Genomic DNA, 11888 nt, shown 5'->3' on the forward strand with positions numbered 1-11888 from the left:
AAAGTCAGTAGCAGGTGAGTGTTTAGAATTAGTGGCAGAGCACAAAGCATAACTTCAGATGTTAATTTTGCTCTTTTGGCTTTCTATTTGCCCTGCAGCTTTATTTCTGTTTCAGATGGGTTGGCTGCTCACTCATTATGGCATTATGTGGGAATTTGGCATCAATGGGACAATCTAGGTGCCCTTCCTCATTCCCCCAGCTCCCAGGATTTTTAATTCCTGATCGTTTGTTGTTCAGGCCCAAATTAGACAACTGAGAATTGAATTTCTCACTGATTTGTAAGACATTATTAAATAATATCTGGTCAACAATGGACTGAAGAGAGGAGCTGTGTTTATTTTCCAGTGTGACATACATCATCAGAGGTTGCATTTTTCAATTAGAAAGAATATCGCTCCAAATAAAGTTGGATAGCATATGTAACTGATGGCTGATAACTACCTAGTTATTTAACACCCAACACCCAGCACCATTTCTATCATTGGTTTAAGTTCTCATTTGCAACTGTGCAGTGTAGCATTTTAACATCTTGAAGTACTGTAACAGAATAATAGAGAAGAGCCAGTCAACAACAGCAAGAACAGACAGCAGTATAAACCCTGTAGACAGGCTGCCGTTGATTTAACAGGGAGTATTCTAACAACCTGAGAGTTTAGTCACTAAGAATTTGTCTGTTTGTCTTTCATTCTCTAGTTCTTTTCTTGTCTCTGTCTTAGTTCATTGTTCACCTCCTTTTATCTCCTGTGCAGCCCACTTTCTCATGTTACTATTTTTGTATATACAGTATTATCAAGGGCTTTGATAAACAGGGAGGAGCTGTTTCCACTGGCAGGAATATCAGTGACCAGAGGGTACTGATTTAAAATAATTGACAAAAAACAGGAGAGATTTTTTTTAAGTAGCCAGTTGTTATGATCTGGAATCCATTGCCTGAAAGCTGAATCAATAGTAATTTTCAAAAGGGAACTAGAAGGTTATGGGGTAAGATAAAAGGAGCGGGACTAATTAGATAGCTATTTAAAAGAGCAGCACAGGCATGATGGGCTGAATGGCTTCTGTGCTTCATGATTCTACTAGTTATCTGTCTAACTTTTTAATTCTCTTTTTCTCTTTCTCTCTTTTCACAAATATCTTTTTGAATCTGTATGTCTTCTACTGTTTCTGAGTATCTCCCCTGCACTCGTGTTGATTTCCTCTCCTTTTTTAAATCTGAGCTCTGGAGAGATGCAGCACAGTTGAAGTGCACTTTTTGTGACCTAACTATGCCCGAACTTGGTGAATCAGGTCAACAACCTGGGCCACTTTTGATTCAGACCTGTTATCTGACAGGGTCTTGGGGTACTCTACTTTACCAATTATGTTGTAATTGCTAAATTATTTGCTTCTGAGAGCTGACAAAAATTTTGTAAACAAAACATTTGATCAATGTCATAGTAGTGGATTTTACCCATTAATATTGAAGCCTTTGATAAATGCTACTACAGGAAATTGCAAATTATGTACTACCATTCCTGTAAGCTGGAGGCAGCTTCCCATCTTGCCTGATCTATAGTTCCGCTATCTTCCTCAAAATGTTAACCTCTAACAGGGAATTTAGTGGCTGATTAAAAAATGCAATTGATCTGAATAGACATTACTATGATTATGTAAACAACAATTATTTCAATGTCTTGAGCAGAACTTGTTGCAGACTGTCTACATAATTTTATGCACCTACTAACTGCATTTGTCTGGTTTGTGTGTTTCAAACATAAAGTAAAAATGATGTGAATGTTTTTCCGTTCAGATATTCTTTGATACCGAGAAATGATAGAATGCACGGGATACACCCAATTTTGGCTGAGCCTTAAGCCCAAACATTCTCTTCTTAAACACCTTTGTCTCTCTTCTTCCCTGTCTGGTTTCAAAACATTCTTTAAAATCCACCTCTGACCACACTTTTGGTCAGTCCTCCTAATAGCTCATTTTTTGACTTGATATCCAGTTATTTTTATTTATGCCTCTTAAACATCTTGGGACATTTTTCTGTGGTAAGGTATTCTTTAAGTGTAAATTGTTATGCTGATAATCGTAACATTGAGATTTTAAAATTAAAAAAAATTCATTCAGGGGATGTGGGCTTCACTGGCTGGGCCAGCATTTATTGCTCATCCCAAGTTGCCTTTGAGAAGATGGTGGTGAGCTGCCTTCTTGAACCACTGCAGACCACGTGATGTAGGCACACCCACAGTGTTGTTAGGAAGGGAGCTTCAGGACTTTGACCCAGTGACAGCGATATATTTCGAAGTCAGGATTGCGAGTGACTTGGAAGGGACTTCCAGGTGGTGGTGTTTCCATGTATCTGCTGCCCTTGTCCTTCTAGATGGGTTTGGCAGGTGCTGTCTAAGGAGATGTGGTGAATTCCTGCAGTGTATCTTGTAGATGGTACACACTGCTGCTACTGTGTCAGTGGTGGCAGGATGAATATTTATGGGTGTGCTGCCAATCAAAGCGGGCTGCTTTGATCTGGACGGTGTCAAGCTTCTTGATTGCTGTAGGAGTTGCACTCATCCAGGCAGGTGGGGAGTATTCCACCACACTCTTGACTTGTGCTTTGTAGATGGTGGACAGGCTTTGGGGAGTCAGGAGGTGAGTTACTCATCGCAGGATTCTTAGTCTCTGAGCTGCTCTTATGGCCACAGTATTTATTTGGCTAGTCCAGTTCAGTTCCTGGTCAACGGTAACCCCCCAGAATGTTGATAGTGGGAGATTCAGTGATGGTAATGCTATTGAATGTCAAGGAGCAATGATTAGATTCTCTTTTGTTGGATATGGTCATTGCCTTGCACATGTGTGGCACGAATGTTACTTGCCACTTGTCAGCCCAAGCCTGGTTATTGTCTAGGTCTTGCTGCATTTGGCCATGGACTGCTTCAGTATCTGACAAGTCGTGAATGGTGCTGAACATTGTGCAATCATCAGCGAACATCCCCAATTCTGACCTTATGATGGAAGGAAGGTCATTAATGAAGCAGTTGAAGATGGTTGGGCTGAGGACACTACCCTGAGGAGCTCCTGCAGTGATGTCCTGGAGCTGAGATAACTGACCTCCAACAACCACAACCATCTTCCTTTGTGCTAGGGATAACTCCAACCAGTGGAGAGTTTTCCCCCTGATTACCATCGACTCCAGTATTGCTAGGTTTCCTTGATGCCACACTCGGTCAAATGTGGCCTTGATATCAACGACAGTCACTCTCACCTCACCTCAGGAGTTCAGCTCTTTTGTCCATGTTTGAACCAAGGTTGTAATGAAGTCAGGAGCTGAGTGGCCCAGGCGGAATCCAAACTGGGTGTCAGTGAGCAGGTTATTGCTAAGCAAAAGCCACTTGATAGCATTGCTGATGACCCCTTCCATTATTTTACTGACCGATTGAGAGTAGACTGATGGGGCAGTAATTGGCCGGGTTGGATTTGTCCTGCTTTTTGTGCATAGGACATACCTGGGCAATTTTCCACATAGCTGAGTAGATGTCAGTGTTGTAGCTGTACTAGAACAGCTCGGCTAAGGGTGCGACAAGTTCTGGAGCACAAATCTTCAGTACGATTGCCGGAATACTTGGAGTGAATTGAATTGGCTGAAGACTGGCATCTGAGATGCTGGGGACCTCCGGAGTAAGCCAAGATGGATCACCCACTTTGTACTTCTGGCTGAAGATTGTAGCAAATGTTTCAGCCTTATCTTTTGCATTGATGTGCTGGGCTTCTCCATCGTTGAGGATGGGGAACCACCTCCTCCAGTGAGTTGTTTAATTATCCACCAGCATTCATGACTGGATGTGGGAGGACCTCGGAGCTTAGATTTGATCCATTGGTTGTGGAATCACTTAGATCTGTCTATCACTCAGTACTTATGCTGTTTGGCATGCAAGTAGTCCTGTGTTATAGCTTAACCAGGTTGACATCTTATTTTTAGGTATGCCTGGTGCTGCTCCAGGCATGTCCTCATCACTGAACAAGGGTTGATCCACTGGCTTGATGGTAATGGTAGAGTGGGGGATATGCCGAGCCATGAGGTTACAGATTGTGTTTGAGTACAATTCTGCTGATGCTGATGGCCCACAGTGCCTCTTGGATGCCCAGTCTTGAGTTGCTAGATCTGTTTGAAATCTATCCCATTTAGCATGGTGGTAGCGCCACACAACACAACGGAAAGTTACCACAATGTGAAGGTGGACTTCCTCTCCCCAATAACTGTGCAGTAGTCATTCCTACCGATACAGTCATGGACAGATGCATCTGTGGCAGGCAGGTTGGTGAGGATGAGGTCAAGTATGTTTCTCCCTCTTGTTGGTTCCCTCAACACCTGCTGCAGACCCAGTCTAGCAGCTTTGTCCTTTAGGACTTGGCCTGCTTTGTCAGTAGTGGTGCTACTTTTGGTGATAGACATTGAAGTCCCCCACCCAAAGTACATTCTGTGCCTTTGCCACCCTTAGTGCTTCCTCCAAGTGGTGTTCAACATGGAGGAGCAGTGATTCATCAGCTGAGGGAGGGCAGTACACGGCTGAGTACGTGGTAATCAGCAGGAGGCTTCCTTGCCCATGTTTGACCTGATGCCATGAGACTTCATGGGATCCAGAGTCAATGTTGAGGACTCCCAGGGCAACTCCCTCCTGACTGTATACCACTGTGCTGCCACCTCTGCTGGGTCTGTCCTGCCTGTGGGACAAGACATACCAGGGATGGCGATGGTAATGTGACAGCTAATGATCTGGATATTGTGTCCTATGTAACAGAAGGTAGATTTCCATTTAAAGCTATCACTTCTCTCCATTATTTACCTGATTGAAATGAGTATAGAACTGAACCTGGACTATATTACAGCGGTTCCTGTTACTTATTTATGTAGGAAACTCTCACAGCAACCCTCTTCTCTATCCTTTTTCACTTAAGGCTTGAATACTTTTTTTTAGTAGATTATTTTATGTTCAGTGTCAAAAGGTACTACTTTGGTTTGGTCCAGTTTACCCACTAAAGTACAAGCAACATTATAAGCATTTTTCTAATCAGATTAGTCACAATTATCTGATGATAAGGCAATTGCCCATGATTGCTACAGATAAAATACAAAATTGCTTTAATGATGCATTCATTCTGCAGTTACTGGACTGAATTCAGTTCCAGCCAGGCAGAATTCTATTCACATTATTGGACTGCTGCCTGTAACTTTAGCTGCACTGTGTAAGTGAGACTTTATGTATGCCTGGATACATGTAAGCACAGAACTGTTTCCCAGAAGTTAGATATGCCAGTATTTAGAGGGTGGGAAGGGGCATATGCTTGCTCACTAAACATTTAAATTAAGGTCAACAGTCCCCTGTGCACCTTGCGGACCAGGTGTGACACTGAATTGGGTTAATGTTCATGCTATGCCAAGCTGAAGGTTACTGCCTCAAGGGAGCTTCATTTCACTTCTCATCAGAGTCATGTTGGACCCTGACTCTAGATTAATCAGTTTAGTATCATGATGAGCCTGAATTCACTTTACATCAATATTTACACCTGCAGTTTTAACACACCCTAGGCAAAATATGTCAGCATATTTGAACGGAAAAATGATGTTACATATACATTTTGCATTTTAATCATTCAAACAAAAGCATGAAATGCTGAACTTTGTAGATTTTTGATGAGATTTTTTAAAATAAAATTGTTATTTTGCAGATTACAGCGATGGGAAGATTGGATTTTTTTCTTTTAAGCCATATGCACTTTGAATTTGACCCGGAGTGTATAAAGTTTTCAAGATAGATTTCATACGATATGTATCAACTTGGTCTGCTTAATTATGATAGCCAAAGGTTTTTATTCTACAGCTTCCAAAAAGTCCAATCTTTAATCAAATATGTTTAAGTAGAACTGATGTATGTTATTGTAATTGAGATTATAACCATGTCTGTACAGTGCAAATCCTGCTACATAACCTCTGTGTGCTTTCAACATGAGTAGGAATCCACATTTATAATGAATGTGCTCTGTGGGACCTTAACAGCTAATGAAAAGGATGAGCGAATTATACTCTAGAGAATATTTAACATCGGCACATTATGAAATATTAAATCTGGATAGAGTTGACTCCTCCCTGCCTTTGCAATAGTGTACATGATGGCGAATAATGTAATCTTAGTAAATAGGCAACAAGGTGAAATGGCAAACAGATATTTATTTCTGAGAATCTTTATGTCAATAAAAGGTTGAGAGTACACAATTATTGAGATGCGACCATCAAGAACTGTCAAGACATAATTATGCCTATTTTAATTATTCTAATGTTTGAGATTGTTATGATGTATACTAATATACTTTACCTTAAAGTGTAAAACTGAAATTTTATTCAGAATGTGATTAGTTGTTGTTTCCAAAAGTTCAGCCTTTTTTATTTGATTCTTTAGTGAAGAATGACTATTAAGATATTCATCAGTGTTTGCCGGGCATTATATTTGCTTTGCCAAAGAAAAGCCAAGTTCATTATGGACAAGCTCTTTGTTAACATTGACTTTAAAGAAAAATTCTTAAAAATAGAAGCTGATGATGGGTAAATTTAGCTACCAGACTGAGTCTGACAGTGTGATAGAACTAAATTAATCTGTACTAAACAGCAGAAACAGAATTAAATGCATCAATTTTATTGTTATTCAATCCCTTACATATTGGTTGCATTTTGCACTTAAATTGTTTCAGTGCAAAGAGTATTTTTCAGATGAGGTCAGCCATTTTGGACTGGAGAACCGAGCAACAAAAAAAGAATTTCTTGCTGTAACCTTGCTGTCAAGGGTGAAAAGAAAGATCTAGACAAACGGACTTCCCGCAAAATGGAAAAATTATGTTAAAAAAAATTGGAAATCAGATGCTGAGAAACTTGTTTGGAGGACCAAAGAAAAAGACGCTCTTAGAATCTTTCTATTAGATTTTCTATATTAACAATAATTTGCCCCTTTGTATTTTTCTAAATTAAGATTACAATTAACTTGCCACTTGTACATTAATGTTGAGTTTTTTTTCCGGATGTGCATTTAAATCAGAGACAATACATTTCAAACATCAGGCCCAGGTCTTATTTTAGAGTGCAGTGAAGTGAAGGTCTACCCCCTCACCCCACCCCACGATTGCTATTGTACGTTGCGTTTACACGACCACATTGAATTTCCTGCATATTTAAACCCACAGATATATGCAAACTGGATGGAAAGCAAATACACTGCCTACGTGAATGCATTACTTAGGTGCAATGGCATGGAGTTTCTGCTTGCGATGCAATCAGTAAAATCTGCCCAGAATGCACTGGACATTGTGCCAGTTTTGCTGAGATGAAGTTTACATGCAAGTTTCCATGCAAACTTATTAGCCTAAGTCTAGAATCCCCCAGGAACCAAAGCAACCAAACAATAAAAATGGGCATTCTCTAGCATCACAGTGGTGTGGGATTGCCAGGGGATGACCGATTTAATACTCTTGGTCTTATTTTTAAAAGAAATTTACTTCACTTGTCTCCTTTAATCTACTGGCTTTACATAAAACCTTTGAATATTGTAGTCAATTGAAGTTACATGGGTGTGTCCTGTTAAGTTTGACTGACTGAATTTAGATTAAATTTAATTGAATTTAAGGTAATTGCAAGGAGCAGCAAGAGAGGAAAAAGGCTTCAATTGATTGCTGGACTCTGCAGGTACAGTAAAGGTGATTAATACGAGAGCTCTGCGTTTGAGAATCTGAGCGCAATGTGATAAGAACCCTAGAATGGGGCAACCAGCAGAACCTTATCATTCTGACCTGGAGGCATGGTCAGTTTTGTGGGCAGGAGCTGCTTTGGGTAGTAGGACTTCTGAACCAATGTAAAAGATGCAGCTGGGCAATCTTTGAAGTTGGGCAATCTTTAGTATTATTTCATTGGATTACACTGAGTTTCTGCGGAATCTGAGCAGAACATTGGTGGAACCTGCAGGCTCAAATGTATAGATCTCATCCCTCTTTTATGACCGCCTGTTGATCTGTTGCCAACAAGCATCTCTTCCCATAAAATTGGTCTCACAGCCAACTTACAAATGCGAGTTGTTTTAATAATGCAACGATTTAAAATTCTATTCCCTGCTCTCATAATTGTTCCACGGCCTCTCCCTTCCCTATCTATGCAATCTCTTCCAGTCCCACCATCCTCCAAGGTATCTGTGCGGCTCCAATTCTACCCTTTTGAGCAGCTCCGACTTTAATAACCCCATGATATAAAAACAAAAAACTGCGGTTGCCGGAAATCCAAAATAAAAACAGAAACAGAAATATCTGGAAAAACTCAGCAAGTCTGGCAGTCTATTGAAGGGTCATGAGGACTCGAAATGTCAACTGTACTCTTCTCCGCCGATGCTGCCAGACCTGCTGAGTTTTTCCGGGTATTTCTGTTTCTAATTTTGTTTTTAATAACTCCATGATTGGTGATCCTGCCTTAACTGCTCAGCCTCCGAGCTTTGGAGTTCTCCCCCTAAACCATGCTGCTTCTACCTGTTTCCTCCTTTATAAACACTCCTGTAAGCCTATCTCTGACGAAGCTTTTGGCCCTCTTCCCTAGTGTCTCATGTGGCTCCGTCTCAAAGTTTGTTTGTGACGCTTTACTACGTTAAAAGCCTTATATAAAATACAAGTTGTTGTTGCATGATGAATTAAATTACACTAACTCCATTGTTTCTTCAGATCTTGGTAATTTAGCTGCTGTGGGTTTTAGTGCTTTACATGCTCAATTAGCAATCATCGGATCTGAATATCTAATTAATCCCATAGCTTGTTAAAGTCAAAAAAAGGAAAGGTGGGATTCGCTTCCAAGCTTGCCGGGCGGAAATCTTTCGGAGCTTCTCTGTATGGACTTCTGTGAAGCCTGCCTTCTGACAGGATCAGAGCTACAGCGAACGTGTCCATAGGGGGTGCATGTGTATTAACTACATGACAGGAAACCTCAAGCAGAGGAGAGTCACAGCTGCTTCCAAACTGGCATCGAATAGGCTGCTTTGGTCCAATTGTTTGTATCAGAGCTACCAGAATATTTATCTTCCACTCATCTTTCATTTGTTTCTAATATTGCTTTTATAGTGTCTGTTGTAAAACCTAAACAAAAAGCACAGGTGTTTCGACGCAATAATGTAAAATGGATTCTTTGTTGCATCATGCTTTTGTACTCTGAGAGTACAATGTAAAACGTGCATCGGATTTAACACAAGAAGGTGGGCAGTGATCACGATGTATTTCGAAAGTCTTAATTCCACCCCACCCGCACCCCCTTTTCCCCCAAATCGAAGATGAGCAAGATAGTAGCGACATTCTGTCTGCAATTGAGGTGTTAATTCTTGTCACCGTACAATGCATGTTTGTTGTCCTGTGTGTGTTTGTATTTCTGGAATCACTATGGAAAATGTGCAGCAGAAATTGAAATTTCCAGGAGCAATCCTTCATCTCTGCAGTCCACAGATGGGTGATATACTGTATAATGTACCCAAAAGAACAAATTCTCTAGGTTATTAATGAAATCAACAACAACAAAAAAAAGGATTTCCTATTCCCACCTATGTATAATGGACTCTGCTAACATCTTTCTGGGCATGGTTTATGCTTAGAATAGCTGCAAAATAAATGCAGGAGATAACAGACTGTCATCTCTTTGTGTTTATCAACACTGCTCAGAGCCAGTCTCTCCGGGGTACCGTATAGAGGAAACAGCACGAAAGAGCGACCCTGCCTTGCCAGGGGGTGTTGAGGGAGGGAGGGGAGGGGAGGGGAGGGTGGGGGATGATATTCTTGTACAGTGCAGCAGGGAACTTGCGCAGTTGGGCTGAAAGGACTGGATTTTTCTTCATGCAGGAGAGAGCTCGGAGCCCGGGCTGGCCAGATGGCGGGGTCAGGGATTTTATCAGTTGAAAACAAAGGGATTGGGATTTATTTAAGCCTGGAAAAAAAGCTGCCACCTTCTTCTCTTCTGCGCAGTCTCACTCTAACCCTAAAGTCATTCTATTACCACTCACCGGAAGTTCAGCTCCCTGCCATGACTGGGAAAGAAGAGGTATTAGTATTTATTATGATTTTCACCTAGTGTTACCTTCTGCAGTGTGTGTGTGTGTATGTGTATGTGCGTGTTTGTGTGTATTGTGGTTTAACCGTTACTCGTTTGGTAAACACGGTACAAGAGGCTGCTATTGCTGCTGATGGGGGTTTGAGAGACCAGATCGATTCAGTTAAACAAATGATTCCTGTTCCTATTTCAGAAATGATTGGTCTTCAGGGTGGATGAAGAGAAACAGAAAAAAACCCACAATCATTTGGTTAAGGAAGTCCCCTGGGCCACGGTGCTTACAATGAAGATGAAAAGGAACTTTGTTATTTGCCTGCTCTGCCCTTTCCGATGGAAATGGAAAGATTGAGCTGCTGAACAGGGAGGATCGAGGCTGTCAGCTTCATAGATGGCGAACGCCAGTGAGCTCGAAGAGACCAACAGTTCTCTTCAAAATTACGCCATCACCGCCTCCGCCGTCAAACTGGCTTCTCTGGGATTGATCATCTGCATCAGCCTGACCGGGAACCTCCTGCTCTCCTTCCTCATCTTCAAAGAGCCGAGCCTGCATCGGGCTCCCTATTACTTCCTCCTGGACCTGTGCCTGGCCGACATTGTCCGCTCGCTCCTCTGTTTCCCCTTTGTCATGATCTCCATCAGCAGCGGCTCGGCGTGGACCTACAGCCTGCTCAGCTGCAAGATCATCGCCTTTGCCGCCGTCCTCTTCTGCTTCCACGCCGCCTTCATGATGTTCTGCATCAGCATCACCAGGTACATGGCCATCGCCCACCACCGCTTCTACTCCAAGAGAATGACCGTGTGGACTTGCGTGGCGGTCATCTGCATGGTGTGGACCCTCTCGGTGGCCATGGCCTTTCCACCCGTCTTCGACGTGGGCACCTACAAATTCATCCGGGAGGAGGAGCAGTGCATCTTCGAGCACCGCTACGTGAAGGCGAACGACACCCTGGGCTTCATGCTGATGCTGGCGGTCATCATCGCTGCCACACACATGGTCTACGTCAAGCTCATCTTCTTCGTGTACGACCACCGCAAGATGAAACCCGCCCAGCTGATCCCGGCCATCAGCCAAAACTGGACGTTTCACGGCCCTGGGGCCACGGGCCAAGCAGCCGCCAACTGGATCGCTGGCTTCGGCAGAGGACCAACTCCCCCCACCCTGGTAGGTATCAGGCAGACCACCCACAACCAGAACAAGAGACTCCTCGTTTTAGATGAATTCAAGATGGAAAAGAGAATAGGGAGGATGTTCTACATCATCACCGTCCTCTTTCTGCTGCTCTGGTCCCCTTACATTGTCGCATGCTACCTGCGGGTCTTTGTCAAAGCCAGTACCATTCCACAGGTCTACCTGACCGCTGCAGTGTGGATGACATTTGCCCAGGCGGGGGTCAACCCCATCTTATGCTTTATCTTCAACAAAGAGCTGAGGATTTGCTTCAGAACCCACTTCCCTTGTTTTCAAAGCACACAGACGCCCAGGGAAGCTTACTGCGTTATTTAAAGACAGTTGAAGAGCAGGAACACATCACCTTTTCTTTACACAGATTGAAAACCCACACACGCGCACCACACCAAAATCCAACTTAATCTTCATAATGTACATGCAGGCGTTTGGCGGATTAACCTTGGTCACAGGACAGTCAAATCCAATGCTTTCTGTTTACATTGAAGAAATGGGAGACGCTGAGTGGAATGCTTTTGAGGACAAATTAATCCCTCTGGAATACGAATTCATCGAGGCCACTTTATATTGGGATCTCTAACGTCATCTCCGCGTTGGCCCCAATTTGATAGAAG

The 11888-nt window shown here is 42.5% G+C and overlaps 1 protein-coding gene across 1 annotated transcript; it reads left to right on the forward strand.

Moving 5' to 3' along the window:
- Positions 1–10476: 10476 nt before the first annotated feature.
- On the forward strand, positions 10477–11592 carry gpr27 (G protein-coupled receptor 27). Its single transcript, XM_041192365.1, has one exon. The coding sequence runs from the start codon at positions 10477–10479 to the stop codon at positions 11590–11592; it is 1116 nt and encodes a 371-aa protein (XP_041048299.1).
- The last annotated feature ends 296 nt before the right edge of the window (positions 11593–11888 follow it).

The sequence above is a fragment of the Carcharodon carcharias genome, chromosome 7 (assembly GCF_017639515.1).
Source record: "Carcharodon carcharias isolate sCarCar2 chromosome 7, sCarCar2.pri, whole genome shotgun sequence".
In the NCBI taxonomy this organism is placed as follows: domain Eukaryota; kingdom Metazoa; phylum Chordata; class Chondrichthyes; order Lamniformes; family Lamnidae; genus Carcharodon; species Carcharodon carcharias.